The sequence below is a fragment of the Pseudophryne corroboree genome, chromosome 1, assembly GCF_028390025.1.
Source record: "Pseudophryne corroboree isolate aPseCor3 chromosome 1, aPseCor3.hap2, whole genome shotgun sequence".
Classification (NCBI taxonomy): Eukaryota; Metazoa; Chordata; class Amphibia; order Anura; family Myobatrachidae; genus Pseudophryne; species Pseudophryne corroboree.
This window is the reverse complement of record NC_086444.1, coordinates 240,279,658-240,301,292: the sequence shown is the minus strand read 5'-3', so window position 1 is coordinate 240,301,292 and position 21,635 is coordinate 240,279,658. Positions and strand designations below refer to the sequence as shown.

General features: G+C 47.7%; 1 protein-coding gene across 3 annotated transcripts in view; it reads right to left on the bottom strand.

Annotated features, from left to right (window-relative positions):
• The window catches only part of AP3S1 (adaptor related protein complex 3 subunit sigma 1), a 228,958-nt gene that overhangs the window by 20,759 nt on the left and 186,564 nt on the right, over positions 1-21,635 (bottom strand). For all 3 annotated transcript variants that reach the window (XM_063964161.1, XM_063964159.1, XM_063964160.1), the window contains exon 5: positions 21,328-21,435. In XM_063964161.1, coding sequence (XP_063820231.1) covers positions 21,328-21,435 — 108 coding nt within the window. The remainder of the gene's footprint in view (positions 1-21,327; positions 21,436-21,635) is intronic.

Sequence of the window (21,635 nt, the reverse complement as noted above, 5' to 3'; positions counted from 1 at the left end):
TCTCGTAGTCCGTAGAGGATGCTGGGGACTCCGTAAGGACCATGGGGAATAGACGGGCTCCGCAGGAGATAGGGCACTTTAAGAAAGCTTTGGATTCTGGGTGTGCACTGGCTCCTCCCTCTATGTCCCTCCTCCAGACCTCAGTTAGAGAAACTGTGCCCCGTGGAGATGAACAGTACGAGGAAAGGATTTTTGTAAATCTAAGGGCAAGATTCATAACAGCCACACCAATCACACCGTGTAACTTGAGACAAACTACCCAGTTAACAGTATGAACAATAAAATAGCCTCGGTTCAAACCCGATCAACTATAACATAACCCTTATGTAAGCAATAACTATATACAAGTCTTGCAGAAGAAGTCCGCACTTGGGACGGGCGCCCAGCATCCTCTACGGACTACGAGAAATAGATTTACCGGTAAGTAAAATCTTATTTTCTCTAACGTCCTAGAGGATGCTGGGAACTCCGTAATGACCATGGGGATTATACCAAAGCTCCCAAACGGGCGGGAGAGTGCGGATGACTCTGCAGCACCGACTGAGCAAACAGGAGGTCCTCCTCAGCCAGGGTATCAAACTTATAGAACTTTGCAAAGGTGTTTGACCCCGACCAAGTAGCAGCTCGGCACAGTTGTAGTGCCGAGACCCCTCGGGAAGCCGCCCAAGAAGAGCCCACCTTCCTAGTGGAATGGGCCTTAACCGATTTAGGCAATGGCAATCCTGCCGAAGAATGCGCCTGCTGAATCGTGTTACAGAACCAGCGAGCAATAGTCTGCTTTGAAGCAGGAGCGCCAACCTTGTTGGCCGCATACAGAACAAACAGAGCTTCGGTCTTCCTGATCCTAGCCGTTCTGGTCACATAAATCTTCAAAGCCCTGACCACATCCAGGGACTCGGAATCCTCCAAGTCCCGTGTAGCCACAGGCACGACAATAGGTTGGTTCATATGAAAAGATGAGACCACCTTGGGCAGAAATTGAGGATGAGTCCTCAACTCTGCCCTATCCACGTGAAAAATCAGGTATGGGCTTTTATATGATAAAGCCGCCAATTCCGAAACCCGCCTTGCAGAAGCTAAGGCCAACAACATGACCACTTTCCAAGTGAGGTATTTCAACTCTACTGTTTTGAGTGGTTCAAACCAAGGTGACTTGAGGAAACTTAATAACACGTTAAGGTCCCAAGGCGCCACCGGAGGTACAAAGGGAGGCTGAATATGCAGCACGCCCTTCACAAAAGTCTGTACTTCAGGAAGAGAAGCCAATTCTCTTTGAAAGAAAATGCATAAGGCCGAAATTTGAACCTTTATGGACCCTAATTTTAGGCCCAAATTCACTCCCGTTTGAAGGAAGTGAAGCAGACAGCCCAACTGGAACTCCTCCGTAGGAGCAGTTCTGGCCTCACACCAAGAAACATATTTTCGCCATATACGGTGATAATGTTTCGACGTCACGTCCTTCCTAGCCTTGATCAGGGTAGGAATGACCTCCTCCAGAATCCCTTTTTCCGCTAGGATCCGGCGTTCAACCGCCATGCCGTCAAACGCAGCCGCGGTAAGTCTTGGAACAGACAGGGCCCCTGCTGCAGCAGGTCCTGCCTTAGAGGAAGAGGCCACGGATCTTCTGTGAGCAACTCTTGCAGATCCGGATACCAAGTCCTCCTTGGCCAATCTGGAACAATGAGGATTGTTCTGACCCTTCTTATTCTTATTATCCTCAACACGTTGGGTATGAGGTAGAGGAGGAAACATATAGACCGATCTGAACACCCAAGGTGTCACCAGAGCGTCTACCGCAACCGCCTGAGGGTCTCTTGACCTGGCGCAATACCTCTTTAGCTTTTTGTTGAGGCGGGACGCCATCATGTCTATCTGAGGCAGTCCCCACCGATCCGTGATCTGTGTGAAGACTTCTTGATGAAGTCCCCACTCTCCCGGATGCAGGTCGTGCCTGCTGAGAAAGTCCGCCTCCCAGTTGTCCACCCCCGGGATGAACACTGCTGATAGTGCGCTTACATGGCCTTCCGCCCAGCGTAGAATCCTGGTCGCCTCTGCCATGGCCACTCTGCTCCTTGTGCCGCCTTGGCGGTTTACATGAGCCACTGCCGTGACATTGTCTGACTGAATCAGAACCGGTTTGTTCCGAAGCCATTCCTCCGCTTGGCGTAGGGCATTGATGTGGAGACCAGTCTCTAGGCTTGACCAGAGACCCTGGAAATTTCTTCCTAGTGCGACAGCTCCCCAACCTCGGAGGCTCGCGTCCGTGGTCACCAGGACCCAGTCCTGAATGCTGAACCTGCGACCCTCCAGGAGGTGAGCACTGCGCAGCCACCACAGGAGAGACACCCTGGCCCTGGGAGACAGGGTGATCCGTTTTTGCATGTGTAGATGGGACCCGGACCATTTGTCCAATAGGTCCCATTGAAAGGTCCTTGCATGGAACCTGCCGAAGGGGATGGCCTCGCATGAAGCCACCATCTTCCCCAGAACCCTCGTGCAATGATGCACTGAAACCTTTTTTGGCTTCAATAGGTTCCTGACCAGAGCTACGAGCTCCTCAGCCTTCTCCACTGGAAGAAAAACTCTTTTTTGGTCTGTGTCTAGAATCAGGCCCAAAAAGGTCAGACGCGTTGCAGGGACTAGCTGGGATTTCGGTAAATTGAGAATCCAGCCGTGCCTCTGCAATGTCTTCACGGACAGAGACACGCTGTTCAGCAACTTCTCCCGAGATCTCGCCTTTATGAGATCGTCCAAGTACGGGATAATTGTGACGCCCTGCCTGCGCAGGAGCACCATCATTTCCGCCATTACCTTGGTGAAAATTCTCGGGGCCGTGGAAAGACCAACCGGCAACGTCTGAAATTGGTAATGACAGTCCTGTACTGCAAATCTCAGGAACGCCTGGTGAGGAGGGAAAATCGGAACATGAAGGTACGCATCCTTTATGTCCAGGGACACCATCCAATCCCCTCCCTCCAGGCTGGCGATGACCGCTCTGAGCGATTCCATTTTGAACTTGAACCTCTTCAAGTACAAGTTCAGGGATTTCAGATTTAAAATGGGTCTGACCGAACCGTCCGGTTTCGGTACCACAAACAGGGATGAATAATAACCCTATCCTTGCTGGAGATGAGGAACTTTGACTATCACCTGTTGAATGTACAATTTGTGAATTGCAGCTAACACCAGCTCCCTCTCCGACGGGGAAGCCGGCAGAGCCGATTTGAAAAACCGGCGAGGAGGCATGTATTCGAATTCCAGTCTGTATCCCTGGGAAACAATCTCTATTGCCCAGGGATCCACCTGTGAGAGAACCCAGATGTGGCTGAACAGACGAAGACGTGCCCCCACTTGATCTGACCTTCCCCCCCCGGAAAGCCCCAGCGTCATGCGGTGGACTTTGCGGAAGTAGGGGAGGACTTCTGCTCTTGGGAACTAGCCGAGTGCAGCTTTTTTCCCCTTGCCTTTACCTCTGGCAACAAAGGACGATTCTCGTACCTTCTTGCTTTTATTGGAACGAAAGGACTGCATTTGATAATGTGGTACCTTCTTAGCATGCTGCGGGGGAACATAAGGCAAAAAAATAAGAATTTACTTACCGATAATTCTATTTCTCGGAGTCCGTAGTGGATGCTGGGGTTCCTGAAAGGACCATGGGGAATAGCGGCTCCGCAGGAGACAGGGCACAAAAAGTAAAGCTTTCCGATCAGGTGGCGTGCACTGGCTCCTCCCCCTATGACCCTCCTCCAAGCCTCAGTTAGGTACTGTGCCCGGACGAGCGTACACAATAAGGGAGGAATTTTGAATCCCGGGTAAGACTCATACCAGCCACACCAATCACACCGTACAACTTGTGATCAAACCCAGTTAACAGTATGATAACAGAGGAGCCTCTGAAAGATGGCTTCCTAAACAATAACCCGAATTAGTTAACAATAACTATGTACAATTATTGCAGATAATCCGCACTTGGGATGGGCGCCCAGCATCCACTACGGACTCCGAGAAATAGAATTATCGGTAAGTAAATTCTTATTTTCTCTATCGTCCTAGTGGATGCTGGGGTTCCTGAAAGGACCATGGGGATTATACCAAAGCTCCCAAACGGGCGGGAGAGTGCGGATGACTCTGCAGCACCTAATGAGAGAACTCCAGGTCCTCCTTAGCCAGAGTATCAAATTTGTAAAATTTTACAAACGTGTTCTCCCCTGACCACGTAGCTGCTCGGCAAAGTTGTAATGCCGAGACCCCTCGGGCAGCCGCCCAAGATGAGCCCACCTTCCTTGTGGAGTGGGCCTTTACAGATTTAGGCTGTGGCAGGCCTGCCACAGAATGTGCAAGTTGGATTGTGCTACAGATCCAACGAGCAATCGTCTGCTTAGACGCAGGAGCACCCATCTTGTTGGGTGCATACAATATAAACAACGAGTCAGATTTTCTGACTCCAGCTGTCCTTGCAATATATATTTTTAATGCTCTGACAACGTCCAGTAACTTGGAGTCCTCCAAGTCACTTGTAGCCGCAGGCACTACAATAGGCTGGTTCAGATGAAATGCTGACACCACCTTAGGGAGAAAATGCGGACGAGTCCGCAGTTCTGCCCTGTCCGAATGGAAAATCAGATATGGGCTTTTGTAAGATAAAGCTGCCAGTTCTGACACTCTCCTGGCCGAAGCCAGGGCTAGTAACATGGTCACTTTCCATGTGAGATATTTTAAATCCACCTTTTTTAGTGGTTCAAACCAATGAGATTTTAGAAATTCCAAAACCACATTGAGATCCCACGGTGCCACTGGAGGCACCACAGGAGGCTGTATATGCAGCACTCCCTTAACAAAAGTCTGGACTTCAGGAACTGAAGCCAATTCTTTTTGAAAGAAAATCGACAGGGCCGAAATTTGAACCTTAATAGATCCCAATTTGAGACCCATAGACAATCCTGATTGCAGGAAATGTAGGAATCGACCCAGTTGAAATTCCTCCGTTGGAGCACTCCGATCCTCGCACCACGCAACATATCTTCGCCAAATGCGGTGATAGTGTTGCACGGTTACTTCCTTCCTTGCTTTAATCAAAGTAGGAATGACTTCTTCCGGCATGCCTTTTTCCTTTAGGATCCGGCGTTCAACCGCCATGCCGTCAAACGCAGCCGCGGTAAGTCTTGAAACAGACAGGGACCCTGCTGAAGCAAGTCCCTCCTTAGAGGTAGAGGCCACAGATCTTCCGTGATCATCTCTTGAAGTTCCGGGTACCAAGTCCTTCTTGGCCAATCCGGAACCACTAGTATCGTTCTTACGCCTCTTTGCCGTATAATTCTCAATACTTTTGGTATGAGAGGCAGAGGAGGAAACACATACACCGACTGGTACACCCAAGGCGTTACCAGCGCGTCCACAGCTATTGCCTGCGGATCTCTTGACCTGGCGCAATACCTGTCCAGTTTTTTGTTGAGGCGAGACGCCATCATGTCCACCATTGGTCTTTCCCAACGGGTTACCAGCATGTGGAAGACTTCCGGATGAAGTCCCCACTCTCCCGGGTGAAGGTCGTGTCTGCTGAGGAAGTCTGCTTCCCAGTTGTCCACTCCCGGGATGAACACTGCTGACAGTGCTATCACATGATTCTCTGCCCAGCGAAGAATCCTTGCAGCTTCTGCCATTGCACTCCTGCTTCTTGTGCCGCCCTGTCTGTTTACATGGGCGACTGCCGTGATGTTGTCCGACTGGATCAACACCGGTTTTCCTTGAAGCAGAGGTTCTGCCTGGCTTAGAGCATTGTAGATTGCTCTTAGTTCCAGAATGTTTATGTGAAGGGACGTTTCCAGGCTCGTCCACACTCCCTGGAAGTTTCTTCCTTGTGTGACTGCTCCCCAGCCTCTCAGGCTGGCGTCCGTGGTCACCAGGATCCAATCCTGTATGCCGAATCTGCGGCCCTCCAATAGATGAGCACTCTGCAACCACCACAGAAGAGATACCCTTGTCCTTGGAGACAGGGTTATCCGTAGGTGCATCTGAAGATGCGACCCTGACCATTTGTCCAACAGATCCCTCTGGAAAATTCGTGCATGGAATCTGCCGAATGGAATTGCTTCGTAAGAAGCCACCATTTTTCCCAGGACTCTTGTGCATTGATGTACAGACACCTTTCCTGGTTTTAGGAGGTTCCTGACAAGCTCGGATAACTCCTTGGCTTTTTCCTCCGGGAGAAAAACCTTTTTCTGAACCGTGTCCAGAATCATCCCTAGGAACAGCAGACGAGTTGTCGGCATTAACTGGGATTTTGGAATATTCAGAATCCAGCCGTGCTGTTTTAGCACTTCTTGAGACAGTGCTAATCCCCTCTCTAGCTGTTCTCTGGACCTTGCCCTTATTAGGAGATCGTCCAAGTATGGGATAATTAATACGCCTTTTCTTCGAAGAAGAATCATCATCTCGGCCATTACCTTTGTAAAGACCCGAGGTGCCGTGGACAATCCGAACGGCAGCGTCTGAAACTGATAGTGACAGTTTTGTACAACGAACCTGAGGTACCCCTGGTGTGAGGGGTAAATTGGAACGTGGAGGTACGCATCCTTGATGTCCAAGGACACCATAAAGTCCCCTTCTTCCAGGTTCGCTATCACTGCTCTGAGTGACTCCATTTTGAACTTGAACTTCTTTATGTACAGGTTCAAGGACTTCAGATTTAGAATAGGTCTTACCGAGCCGTCCGGCTTCGGTACCACAAATAGAGTGGAATAATACCCCTTTCCCTGTTGTAGAAGAGGTACCTTGACTATCACCTGCTGAGAGTACAGCTTGTGAATGGCTTCCAAAACCGTCTCCCTTTCGGAGGGGGACGTTGGTAAAGCAGACTTCAGGAAACGGCGAGGCGGATCTGTCTCTAGTTCCAACCTGTACCCCTGAGATATTATCTGCAGGATCCAGGGATCTACCTGCGAGTGAGCCCACTGCGCGCTGAAATTCTTGAGACGACCGCCCACCGCCCCCGAGTCCGCTTGAGAAGCCCCAGCGTCATGCTGAGGCTTTTGTAGAAGCGGGGGAGGGCTTCTGTTCCTGGGAAGGAGCTGCCTGTTGGTGTCTCTTCCCCCTTCCTCTGCCTCGTGGCAGATATGAATATCCCTTTGCTCTCTTGTTTTTAAAGGAACGAAAGGGCTGCGGTTGAAAAGTCGGTGTCTTTTTCTGTTGGGGAGTAGCTTGAGGTAAAAAGGTGGATTTCCCGGCTGTAGCCGTGGCCACCAAATCTGATAGACCGACTCCAAATAACTCCTCCCCTTTATACGGCAAAACTTCCATATGCCGTTTTGAGTCCGCATCGCCTGACCACTGTCGCGTCCATAAACTTCTTCTGGCCGAAATGGACATAGCACTTACCCGTGATGCCAGTGTGCAGATATCCCTCTGTGCATCACGCATATAAAGAAATGCATCCTTTATTTGCTCTAAAGACAGTAAAACATTGTCCCTATCCAGGGTATCAATATTTTCAATCAGGGACTCTGACCAAGCTACTCCAGCACTGCACATCCAGGCTGTCGCTATAGCTGGTCGTAGTATAACACCTGTATGTGTGTATATACTTTTTTGGATATTTTCCATCCTCCTATCTGCTGGATCTTTAAGTGCGGCCGTCTCAGGAGAGGGTAACGCCACTTGTTTAGATAAGCGTGTGAGCGCCTTGTCCACCCTAGGAGGTGTTTCCCAGCGCGCCCTAACCTCTGACGGGAAAGGGTATAAAGCTAATAACTTCTTTGAAATTAGCATCTTTTTATCGGGGGCAACCCACGCTTCATCACATACATCATTTAGTTCTTCTGATTCAGGAAAAACTATAGGTAGTTTTTTCACACCCCACATAATACCCTGTTTAGTGGTACCTGTAGTATCAGCTAAATGTAACGCCTCCTTCATTGCCAAAATCATATAACGTGTGGCCCTACTGGAAAATACGGTTGATTCGTCACCGTCGCCACTGGAATCAGTGCCTGTGTCTGGGTCTGTGTCGACCGACTGAGGCAAAGGGCGTTTAACAGCCCCTGACGGTGTTTGAGGCGCCTGGACAGGGACTAACTGATTGTCCGGCCGTCTCATGTCGTCAAACGACTGCTTTAGCGTGTTGACACTATCCCGTAATTCCATAAATAAAGGCATCCATTCTGGTGTCGACCCCCTAGGAGGTGACATCCCCATATTTGGCAATTGCTCCGCCTCCACACCAATATCGTCCTCATACATGTCGACACACACGTACCGACACACAGCAGACACACAGGGAATGCTCTTAACGAAGACAGGACCCCACTAGCCCTTTGGGGAGACAGAGGGAGAGTTTGCCAGCACACACCAAAAGCGCTATATATGACAGGGATAGCCTTATAATAAGTGCTCCCTGTATAGCTGCTTTTATAATATAATTTTTGCCACTATTTTGCCCCCCCTCTCTTGTTTTACCCTGTTTCTGTAGTGCAGTGCAGGGGAGAGACCTGGGAGCCGTCCTGACCAGCGGAGCTGTGTAAGGAAAATGGCGCTGTGTGCTGAGGAGATAGGCCCCGCCCCTTTTTCGGCGGCCTCGTCTCCCGCTCTTTAGTGTATTCTGGCAGGGGTTAAATATCTCCATATAGCCCCCGGAGGCTATGTGTGAGGTATTTTTTAGCCAAATAGGTTTTCATTTGCCTCCCAGGGCGCTCCCCTCCCAGCGCCCTGCACCCTCAGTGACTGCCGTGTGAAGTGTGCTGAGAGGAAAATGGCGCACAGCTGCAGTGCTGTGCGCTACCTTTAGAAGACTGAGGAGTCTTCTGCCGCCGATTCTGGACCTCTTCATGTTTCAGCATCTGCAAGGGGGCCGGCGGCGAGGCTCCGGTGACCATCCAGGCTGTACCTGTGATCGTCCCTCTGGAGCTGATGTCCAGTAGCCAAGAAGCCAATCCATCCTGCACGCAGGTGAGTTCACTTCTTCTCCCCTAAGTCCCTCGTTGCAGTGATCCTGTTGCCAGCAGGACTCACTGTAAAATAAAAAACCTAAGCTAAACTTTCTCTAAGCAGCTCTTTAGGAGAGCCACCTAGATTGCACCCTTCTCGGCCGGGCACAAAAATCTAACTGAGGCTTGGAGGAGGGTCATAGGGGGAGGAGCCAGTGCACACCACCTGATCGGAAAGCTTTACTTTTTGTGCCCTGTCTCCTGCGGAGCCGCTATTCCCCATGGTCCTTTCAGGAACCCCAGCATCCACTAGGACGATAGAGAAATTCGATTTACCGGCCGTAGCAGTAGAGACAAGGTCCGAGAGGCCTTCTCCAAACAACTCCTCCCCCTTGTAAGGCAATGACTCCATATGCCGCTTTGAGTCGGCGTCTCCCGTCCACTGTCGGGTCCACAAGAGTCGCCTAGCAGAAATAGACATAGCGTTTATTCTGGAGCGTAGTAAACAAATGTCTCTCTGAGCATTCCTCATATACAAGGCAGCATCTCTGATATGCTCAATGGTTTAGAATGGAATCCCTATCTAAGGTGTCAATCTCCGTAGATAAGGAGTCTGCCCATGCCACGACAGCACTACAAACCCAGGCCGACGCCATGGCTGGTCTAACGATAGTTCCTGAATGTGTGTAAATGTGCTTCATGGTAATTTCCTGCTTGCGATCAGCAGGATCCTTGAGGGAAGCAGTATCCGGAGACGACAGTGCCACCTTCTTGGATAAGCGTGTCAGTGCCTTGTCTACTTTAGGCGAAGATTCCCATTGTATCCTATCCTTCTGTGGAAAATGATACACCATTAGAATCCTTTTGGGAACATGTAGTCTCCTATCCAGAGACTCCCAAGCCTTTTCGCACAATTCGCTTAGCTCAAATGAGGACGGAAACGTGACCTCAGGCTTTTTCCCTTTATACATGTGAACCCTCGTGTCAGGGACAGGGGGTTCCTCAGTGATATGCAAAACCTCTTTTATGGCAATAATTATGTATCGAATACCCTTTGCCACCTTCGGCTGTAATTTTGCATCCTCATAGTCGACACTAGAGTCAGTATCTGTGTCAGCGACCTGGGATATGGGGCGCTTTTGAGACCCTGAAGGTCCTGGCGCCACAGGGACCGGCACGGTCTGGCTACCTGACTGATCCCTAGCCTCAGCTTTGTCTAACCTTTTATGCAGGAGATTCACATTTGCATTTTAGACATTCAGCATATCCACCCAGTCCGGTGTCCGCGTTGCCGACGGCGACCTGACATTCAAACACTCCCCCTCCACATTAAGCGAGCCTTCGTCAAACATGTCGACACACACGTACCGACACACTTCATACACACAGGGAAACTCTTTTCTGAAGACAGTATCCCCTTTAAGGCCCTTTGGAGAGACAGAGAGAGAGTATGCCAGCACACACCCCAGCGCAATGACCCTGGAGACCAACACAACATGTTTTTCCCCAGCAGCGCTGTATAATATCTTATCCGCCAATTATGTGCCCCCCCCCCCCCCTCTTTTTTAAACACCCCTTCACCTTGTGTAAGCAGGGGAGAGTCCGGGGAGCTTCCTCTCAGCGTTCCGTGGAGAGAAAAATGGCGCTGGTGAGTGCTGAGGGAGAAGCCCCGCCCTCTCGGGCTTCGGTCCCGCTCAAATTTGTGTAAAAATGGCGGGGGCTCTTTTATATACATGTACAGTGCCCAGCTGTACATGTATATATCTTTTTGCCATGTATTGAGGTGTTATTATTGCTGCCCAGGGCGCCCCCCCTGCGCCCTGCACCCATACAGTGACCGGAGTGTGTGAGGTGTGTGGAGCAATGACGCACAGCTGCGGTGCTGTGCGTTACCTCAGTGAAGCCGCTGAAGGCTTCTGCCGCCTGAGACGTCTTCTTGCTTCTGTTCTTCTGGCTCTGTGAGGAGAACGGCGGCGTGGCTCCGGGGGTGGACGTCCAGGACGAACCTGTGTTCACCCCCTCTGGAGCTAATGGTGTCCAGTAGCCGAGGAAGCAGATCCTATCATTTAAGTAGGTCTGCTCCTCTCTCCCCCCAGTCCCTCGATGCAGGGAGCCTGTTGCCAGCAGTGCTCCCTGTAAAAATAGAAAAAATAAGATTTTACTTACCGATAAATCTATTTCTCGGAGTCCGTAGTGGATGCTGGGGTTCCTGAAAGGACCATGGGGAATAGCGGCTCCGCAGGAGACAGGGCACAAAAAGTAAAGCTTTTTCCGATCAGGTGGTGTGCACTGGCTCCTCCCCCTATAACCCTCCTCCAGACTCCAGTTAGGTACTGTGCCCGGACGAGCGTACACAATAAGGGAGGATTTTGAATCCCGGGTAAGACTCATACCAGCCACACCAATCACACCGTACAACTTGTGATCTAAACCCAGTTAACAGTATGATAACAGCGGAGCCTCTGAAAGATGGCTTCCTTCAACAATAACCCGAATTAGTTAACAATAACTATGTACAATTTATGCAGATAATCCGCACTTGGGATGGGCGCCCAGCATCCACTACGGACTCCGAGAAATAGATTTATCGGTAAGTAAAATCTTATTTTCTCTATCGTCCTAGTGGATGCTGGGGTTCCTGAAAGGACCATGGGGATTATACCAAAGCTCCCAAACGGGCGGGAGAGTGCGGATGACTCTGCAGCACCGAATGAGAGAACTCCAGGTCCTCCTTAGCCAGAGTATCAAATTTGTAAAATTTTACAAACGTGTTCTCCCCTGACCACGTAGCTGCTCGGCAAAGTTGTAATGCCGAGACCCCTCGGGCAGCCGCCCAAGATGAGCCCACCTTCCTTGTGGAGTGGGCCTTTACAGATTTAGGCTGTGGCAGGCCTGCCACAGAATGTGCAAGTTGGATTGTGCTACAGATCCAACGAGCAATCGTCTGCTTAGACGCAGGAGCACCCATCTTGTTGGGTGCATACAATATAAACAACGAGTCAGATTTTCTGACTCCAGCTGTTCTTGCAATATATATTTTTAATGCTCTGACAACGTCCAGTAACTTGGAGTCCTCCAAGTCACTTGTAGCCACAGGCACTACAATAGGCTGGTTCAGATGAAATGCTGACACCACCTTAGGGAGAAAATGCGGACGAGTCCGCAGTTCTGCCCTGTCCGAATGGAAAATCAGATATGGGCTTTTGTAAGATAAAGCTGCCAATTCTGACACTCTCCTGGCAGAAGCCAGGGCTAGAAGCATGGTCACTTTCCAAGTGAGATATTTCAAATCCACCTTATTTAGTGGTTCAAACCAATGAGATTTTAGAAAATCCAAAACTACATTGAGATCCCACGGTGCCACTGGAGGCACCACAGGGGGCTGTATATGCAGCACTCCCTTAACAAAGGTCTGGACTTCAGGGACTGAAGCCAATTCTTTTTGAAAGAAAATCGACAGGGCCGAAATTTGAACCTTAATAGATCCCAATTTGAGACCCATAGACAATCCTGATTGCAGGAAATGTAGGAATCGACCCAGTTGAAATTCCTCCGTCGGAGCACTCCGATCTTCGCACCACGCAACATATTTTCGCCAAATTCGGTGATAATGTTGCACGGTTACTTCTTTCCTTGCTTTAATCAAAGTAGGAATGACTTCTTCCGGCATGCCTTTTTCCATTAGGATCCGGCGTTCAACCGCCATGCCGTCAAACGCAGCCGCGGTAAGTCTTGAAACAGACAGGGACCCTGCTGAAGCAAGTCCCTCCTTAGAGGTAGAGGCCACGGATCTTCCGTGATCATCTCTTGAAGTTCCGGGTACCAAGTCCTTCTTGGCCAATCCGGAACCACTAGTATCGTTCTTACGCCTCTTTGCCGTATAATTCTCAATACTTTTGGTATGAGAGGCAGAGGAGGAAACACATATACCGACTGGTACACCCAAGGCGTTACCAGCGCGTCCACAGCTATTGCCTGCGGATCTCTTGACCTGGCGCAATACCTGTCCAGTTTTTTGTTGAGGCGAGACGCCATCATGTCCACCATTGGTCTTTCCCAACGGGTTACCAGCATGTGGAAAACTTCTGGATGAAGTCCCCACTCTCCCGGGTGAAGATCGTGTCTGCTGAGGAAGTCTGCTTCCCAGTTGTCCACTCCCGGGATGAACACTGCTGACAGTGCTATCACATGATTCTCTGCCCAGCGAAGAATCCTTGCAGCTTCTGCCATTGCACTCCTGCTTCTTGTGCCGCCCTGTCTGTTCACATGGGCGACTGCCGTGATGTTGTCCGACTGGATCAACACCGGCTTTCCCTGAAGCAGAGGTTCTGCCTGGCTTAGAGCATTGTAGATTGCTCTTAGTTCCAGAATGTTTATGTGAAGAGACGTTTCCAGGCTCGTCCACACTCCCTGGAAGTTTCTTCCTTGTGTGACGGCTCCCCAGCCTCTCAGGCTGGCGTCCGTGGTCACCAGGATCCAATCCTGTATGCCGAATCTGCGGCCCTCCAATAGATGAGGACTCTGCAACCACCACAGAAGAGACACCCTTGTCCTTGGAGACAGGGTTATCCGTAGGTGCATCTGAAGATGCGACCCTGACCATTTGTCCAACAGATCCCTTTGGAAAATTCTTGCGTGGAATCTGCCGAATGGAATTGCTTCGTAAGAAGCCACCATTTTTCCCAGGACTCTTGTGCATTGATGTACAGACACCTTTCCTGGTTTTAGGAGGTTCCTGACAAGCTCGGATAACTCCTTGGCTTTTTCCTCCGGGAGAAAAACCTTTTTCTGAACCGTGTCCAGAATCATCCCTAGGAACAGCAGACGAGTTGTCGGCATTAACTGGGATTTTGGAATATTCAGAATCCACCCGTGCTGTTTTAGCACTTCTTGAGACAGTGCTAATCCCATCTCTGGCTGTTCTCTGGACCTCGCCCTTATTAGGAGATCGTCCAAGTATGGGATAATTAATACGCCTTTTCTTCGAAGAAGAATCATCATCTCGGCCATTACCTTTGTAAAGATCCGAGGTGCCGTGGACAATCCGAACGGCAGCGTCTGAAACCGATAGTGACAGTTTTGTACAACGAACCTGAGGTACCCCTGGTGTGAGGGGTAAATTGGAACGTGGAGATACGCATCCTTGATGTCCAAGGATACCATAAAGTCCCCCTCTTCCAGGTTCGCTATCACTGCTCTGAGTGACTCCATTTTGAACTTGAACTTCTTTATGTACAGGTTCAAGGACTTCAGATTTAGAATAGGCCTTACCGAGCCATCCGGCTTCGGTACCACAAAAAGAGTGGAATAATACCCCTTCCCTTGTTGTAGAAGAGGTACCTTGACTATCACCTGCTGAGAGTACAGCTTGTGAATGGCTTCCAAAACCGTCTCCCTTTCGGAGGGGGACGTTGGTAAAGCAGACTTCAGGAAACGGCGAGGTGGATCTGTCTCTAATTCCAACCTGTACCCTTGAGATATTATCTGCAGGATCCAGGGATCTACCTGCGAGTGAGCCCACTGCGCGCTGTAATTTTTGAGACGACCGCCCACCGTCCCCGAGTCCGCTTGAGAAGCCCCAGCGTCATGCTGAGGCTTTTGTAGAAGCCGGGGAGAGCTTCTGTTCCTGGGAAGGAGCTGCGTGTTGCTGTCTCTTCCCTCGACCTTTGCCTCGTGGCAGATATGAATAGCCCTTTGCTCTCTTATTTTTAAAGGAACGAAAGGGCTGCGGTTGAAAAGTCGGTGCCTTTTTCTGTTGGGGAGTGACTTGAGGTAGAAAGGTGGATTTCCCGGCTGTAGCCGTGGCCACCAAATCTGATAGACCGACTCCAAATAACTCCTCCCCTTTATACGGCAAAACTTCCATATGCCGTTTTGAATCCGCATCGCCTGTCCACTGTCGCGTCCATAAAGCTCTTCTGGCCGAAATGGACATAGCACTTACCCGTGATGCCAGTGTGCAGATATCCCTCTGTGCATCACGCATATAAAGAAATGCATCCTTTATTTGTTCTAACGACAGTAAAATATTGTCCCTGTCCAGGGTATCAATATTTTCAATCAGGGACTCTGACCAAACTACCCCAGCACTGCCCATCCAGGCAGTCGCTACAGCTGGTCGTAGTATAACACCTGCATGTGTGTATATACTTTTTTGGATATTTTCCATCCTCCTATCTGATGGATCTTTAAGTGCGGCCGTCTCAGGAGAGGGTAACGCCACTTGTTTAGATAAGCGTGTTAGCGCCTTGTCCACCCTAGGAGGTGTTTCCCAGCGCTCCCTAACCTCTGGCGGGAAAGGGTATAATGCCAATAATTTCTTTGAAATTATCAGCTTTTTATCAGGGGCAACCCACGCTTCATTACACACGTCATTTAATTCTTCTGATTCAGGAAAAACTATAGGTAGTTTTTTCATACCCCACATAATACCCTGTTTAGTGGTACCTGTAGTATCAGCTAAATGTAACGCCTCCTTCATTGCCAAAATCATATAACGTGTGGCCCTACTGGAAAATACGGTTGATTCGTCACCGTCACCACTGGAGTCATCGCCTGTGTCTGGGTCTGTGTCGACCGACTGAGGCAAAGGGCGTTTCACAGCCCCTGACGGTGTTTGAGTCGCCTGGACAGGCACTAATTGATTGTCCGGCCGCCTCATGTCGTCAAACGACTGCTTTAGCGTGTTGACACTATCCCGTAGTTCCATAAATAAAGGCATCCATTCTGGTGTCGACTCCCTAGGGGGTGACATCCTCATATTTGGCAATTGCTCCGCCTCCACACCAATATCGTCCTCATACATGTCGACACACACGTACCGACACACAGCAGACACACAGGGAATGCTCCTAACGAAGACAGGACCCACTAGCCCTTTGGGGAGACAGAGGGAGAGTTTGCCAGCACACACCAAAAGCGCTATATATATATCAGGGATAGCCTTATAATAAGTGCTCCCTTATAGCTGCTTTGTTATATCAAAATATCGCCATAAATGTGCCCCCCCCTCTCTGTTTTACCCTGTTTCTGTAGTGCAGTGCAGGGGAGAGACTTGGGAGCCGTCCTGACCAGCGGAGCTGTGAGAGGAAATGGCGCCGTGTGCTGAGGAGATAGGCCCCGCCCCTTTTCTGGCGGGCTCGTCTCCCGCTATTTAGAAAAATTAGGCAGGGGTTAAATATCTCCATATAGCCTCTAAGGCTATATGTGAGGTATTTTTAGCCTTTATAGGTAATCATTTGCCTCCCAGGGCGCCCCCCTCCCAGCGCCCTGCACCCTCAGTGACTGCCGTGTGAAGTGTGCTGAGAGGAAAATGGCGCACAGCTGCAGTGCTGTGCGCTACCTTTTGAAGACTGCAGGAGTCTTCAGCCGCCGATTCTGGACCTCTTCTGACTTCAGCATCTGCAAGGGGGCCGGCGGCGTGGCTCCGGTGACCATCCAGGCTGTACCTGTGATCGTCCCTCTGGAGCTTGATGTCCAGTAGCCAAGAAGCCAATCCATCCTGCACGCAGGTGAGTTGACTCCTTCTCCCCTCAGTCCCTCGCTGCAGTGATCCTGTTGCCAGCAGGAATCACTGTAAAAATAAAAAACCTAGCTAAACTTTTTCTAAGCAGCTCTTTAGGAGAGCCACCTAGATTGCACCCTTCTCGGCCGGGCACAAAAATCTAACTGGAGTCTGGAGGAGGGTCATAGGGGGAGGAGCCAGTGCACACCACCTGATGTGGAAAAGCTTTACTTTTTGTGCCCTGTCTCCTGCGGAGCCGCTATTCCCCATGGTCCTTTCAGGAACCCCAGCATCCACTAGGACGATAGAGAAATCCAAACAAAAATGCTTTCTGAAGCAAAGAACTCAGGAGAGCTCCCTGCAGTGCGCCCATCTTCCTCTGGGCACAGTGTAAAACTGAGGTCTGGAGGAGGGACATAGAGGGAGGAGCCAGTGCACATCCAGAATCCAAAGCTTTCTTAAAGTGCCCTATCTCCTGCGGAGCCCGTCTATTCCCCATGGTCCTTACGGAGTCCCCAGCATCCTCTAGGACGTTAGAGAAAAGAAACCTTGAAATACATTGTTTACCCCTGAACAGCGTGAGTGGGGGTATGTGGAATAAGAAAGACTTAGCTCTAGATATATTCCTGCTAAGAACCATTTAGGAAAGTAATTCCTACCCAAAATTAGTTATCACCATACCTTTAGAATTCCCAGCGCCAAAGGAAGCATACTGATCCATCTCTTTTATAGTAAAGCTAGTGTACATTAGTAATTGTACATTAGAACAATGTACAGTTCGCATAAAGTGACCTTAACAGAATGTACCTATTCAAGCATATCCCACACATAGATCGGTCAATGATGCGCTTATTCTGTTATAGAGTAGGTGATTACCATTCATGAAATATTAAACTTCTTGGATACAAAACACCAAAGTGTAAGGGTGGTATCAAACAAGCTGGAATGATGCAGCCCTTATAGATTTGGCACAAATATGATGCATTTCAATTAGAGTTCTCAAGTTTAGGGTTTTAAAAACTGCTTGATTACAGAGTGCTTGTGCAACATCTTCTGTATTATTCATAAGAATAAACAGGTTGAGTTTCAAGCAATTAAATGTTGTGCTTTGCAGTCAAAAACAGCTGTGTGAGTCGTGTTTTACTAATAGTAAAAGTTTAAATATAGAAATACAGAATGGAGGTACGAATGAAGGAAGGGGCATGAGTTCAGTCCTAGAATATGTTACAGATTCAAATAAACTGCTATAGAGCATAGAACGTATAGATGTATATAAATAAGTACTGAAACAACAATACGCTCTTTTACATAATCAGTAAATCCATCAATATCGCTACACTGGGAACATCGAACAAAACACAGAACAAAACACAACCACCGCGGTTGGCAAACACTGATCTATTGGATGATTTTTATGTTACTAATATAGATCTCACATGGCATAATGAATTCTGTGTTTTGTTCGATGTTCCCAGTGTAGCGATATTGATGGATTTACTGATTATGTAAAAGAGCGTATTGTTGCCTCAAGGCACACTAACAGTCCTGGTTTTAGTGATATCCAGGCTTGAACACAGGTGACTTAATTAGTACCTCAGTTATTTTGATTTAACCATCTGTGCTGAAGGCTGGATATCACTAAAACCTGCACTGTTGGTGTGCCTTGAGGACCGCAGTAGGAATGCCTGCAGTAGATTGTAAGCTTGCGAGCAGGGCCTTTCTACCTCTATGTCTGTCTGTTTTTACTCAGTTTTGTTCTATTACTGTTGTAGTTGTAAAGCGCAAAGGAATATGCTACGCTATATAAGAAACTGTTAATAAATAAATAGCTGAGTAGCAGTAGTTTTTAAGTCTGTCATCTTGCTCAGATAGTTACTCGTCTGCATCAGTGTCAACTCTTTGAGCACCCCAACTTGATATGAATTCTCATATGGTATGAACCCATTGTACTGTGACTCAGTGGTGAACAAGGATCTATAGCCCAGATTTATCACGCCTTGGAGAGTGATAAATTGCACAGTGATAAAGCACCAGCCAATCAGCTCCTGTTATTTTTCAAACACAGCCTGTAACGTGACAGTTAGGAGCTGATTGGCTGGTACGTTATCACCGTGCAATTTATAACTCTCCAAGGTTTGATAAATCTATGCCTATAAAAGGTGGAAGATGTGTTTGATGAACGAAGGACGTTTTCATCCTTGTCATTACTGAAGACTAATGTAAAATGGGAAGAGAACTACATAAACTGGCACCCTATGATGAAAACCAGACGCCAATTACAATACTACAAAGTAACAGCAGGGTGGTATTCTGTCCATGACCACATAATTTAATTCTGTTTAATGCAAAAAAAAAATTCCTATTCACAAATAAAAGGTCACAATAGGCCTGCTGCTGGCTTTTAAAAATCCCTCAAAATTAAATATTTTAAATTCCACCCATTCTCTGTAAAACATTATCTACTCCCAGCACTTATTTTTACAGCTTTTTCCTGATACTATGGATATTGCTCTTATTGTAATAGATCACCTCCAGCAGTCAGAAGGTGTAGACTGGAAGCCCACCCATTATGTTATGTACACCAGAAGGCAGAGGATCAATGTAATCTATACAAAACAGATAACTACTAAAGTAACCATTAGATTCCATTTAGTACTGTATAATTAAACATGTAGTTGCTACAGAAAGTAAAAAGGTATAACACTATATAAATCTATTATTACTCAATGGTAAATACACGAAGTGTGCGGACTGAAGTGCAGAAAGCAACTGAAGCGCTGCAATGTTCTAATTTTTGGGCGTCATGAGTTTAGAGATGCCGGGCACCCACTGAGATTTTGTTACTAGCGGGAGACCGGCTTCTTCCCCTCAGCAGCAGCTGGAGGCAGGAGCTCACTCCTGAGCTCCGGCTTCCGGCAGCGTGCGTGCGTGTGCGGTGCTATGGGAGAGATGTCATGACGTCTCCTCTCCCATAGTTCTGAGGAGCGGGTAGCCAGGCAGAGGGCAAGGGTCCGGAAGCAGGAGCGAGGCTGGTGAGTATTGTGTTTTTTCTTTCTTTTAATGTGTGTGTGTGTGTAAGCAGCGCTTCTAGGGGTCATATCTAATGGGGGCATATCTACTGAGGGCAGGCTAATTTTTAAGTTGATAATTTTTGTATGCCCCCCGAAGGATTTTATAAATATCCAAATGGCCCTTAGTAGGGTTCCCCACCCCTGGTTTAGAGAGTACATAAAACGCCTTACTATAAAGATCAAGCTATTTAACAAAACAACTCTGGGAGGAACCATACCCGGGAGAAGGGACCACATCATAACCGGCAGCTACAGAAACGTAATCTGACCCTACATATGAAACCAACCAGTTTGTGTACTAATCGTGCTAGCAATGGTTCCATTTTGAACAGATATTTAATGCAATCAATAAAGATTTACCCTTCATTTATTATACCCATGGCAGTTCTTCTAGGCTCCTGGATTATTTCAGTTGAATTTCTCTTCATGGTTTTAGTTTCCATAGCACCCCGCCCTAACCCATTTATAGACAACATGTGAAAATTATTCCCGCCATGGACTGATCTGAAAATCTCTGCTTTCAAACTGGTAAATTTTTAACTACATCCATTAATCATGCTATTCCCATTACTCTGTTCAACCCCAATAATGTCTCGTTTACAACACATCAGCTTTGAACATCACATGCCTGGACACTTTCATCTTCCCTTTCTGCAGAACACTGTGGCACCTTACAAATCAATAATGATGATGTTAATATACCTGGTCCAAAGATGTAGACAACATTCAGAGGTGTGATCGTAAAAGGGAAGCATGTCTGATTCATCATTTCAGACTGTTTATGTTTGTCATGTCAACTGAACTTCTTTCTTTTGGCTCGACCTTTAGTTACCCTTCACGAAGAGTAACGGAAGTACCACTCTCACCCATACTCACAGTCTGGTTTACCAGACTAGCGGCAGCAAAAAAGATAGCTCATTGTTCCTTTTAGTGTGGATGCTGATGGAACTGGGGAATACAAATATTGCTTTATAATTGCCATTACTTGGTTATTTGCTCCTCCTGTTTCTGCTGCTTTAATCCCTTTTTTTTGTGGAGTCTTCAAGTGTTGAAAAGGGCCTGTCCTGGCTAATCATCATAGCGACAATAACTGTTGGTATTTTCCACGTGTTATAGCGTTACCACTGGATTGAACACTATTTGCAGTTAATTAATGAGTACCTTGTTAAATGACCTTTGCTTGGAAGTGTAAACTGTGCTATTCATTTGCCTGATATTAGCTATGCTGAACTCTGTGGTTAAATGGTAAATTTGTTTTCTAATAACTTTGAAGTACAGTACCTGGCAAATAGGGACACTGGTTCACAATAGTCTTGGAATCAATAGTGCAGTCTCAATATTCAATAGAGGAGCCCCAATTAGCTATTTGGCAGTGGCACGGAAAGACTACCTCTCTTAGCAGTGCAACGTGTTTCAAGGTAATGGGGAGATAGTAACCACTGGTACCAAACTGGACTTCTGATATAAAATGACTGTTTTCACTTTATTATTTGACAGCTATTACTACAGGTTCTGTGTTGTGGCTCATACATGTGATTTATTTCTTTAATCATTCTGGTGGTTTACAAACTTCATAGGCACATTTTAGTGTGAGATTCTGACAGCACAGTAGACTGGACGTCCTATCAGCAGCAAGCGTTGGCTGTGCCGAACCAACACATTCATGCACAAGGAACACAAAGACCTGGTCCTTATCTGTTATAATATACATGCAGCTTTCCAGCAATATTTCCATTGTTTCTGAGACTCAAACGTAATGGTGAAATCATTTCTGGAGGCTTTAAAATGAATAATAGTTTTTCTGCATTTACCTAATAATGATCTGATTTCTTACCTCTGATTTCTCCAGTTTTGTCTGAGCATCAATCTGAGTAACTATTTCATTCATATTGGTTTCAAGAACCATACCGCCCATCACCATTTCTGCCAGGATGTTATGTACCTAACAGAAATACAGAATGGAGAACAATGTTACATTACATTAATAGAAGATTGTGAAATACAGTGTTGTCAAGTGCGTAGATGGACAGAGCCACCTCATGTTATGACCAACTGATCACAGACCAAATATACAGTTAAAAATAATGCACTACAAAAGAGATTTTCAGGGTGGCTGTAGTTACTAACAAGTCATGTAAGGCT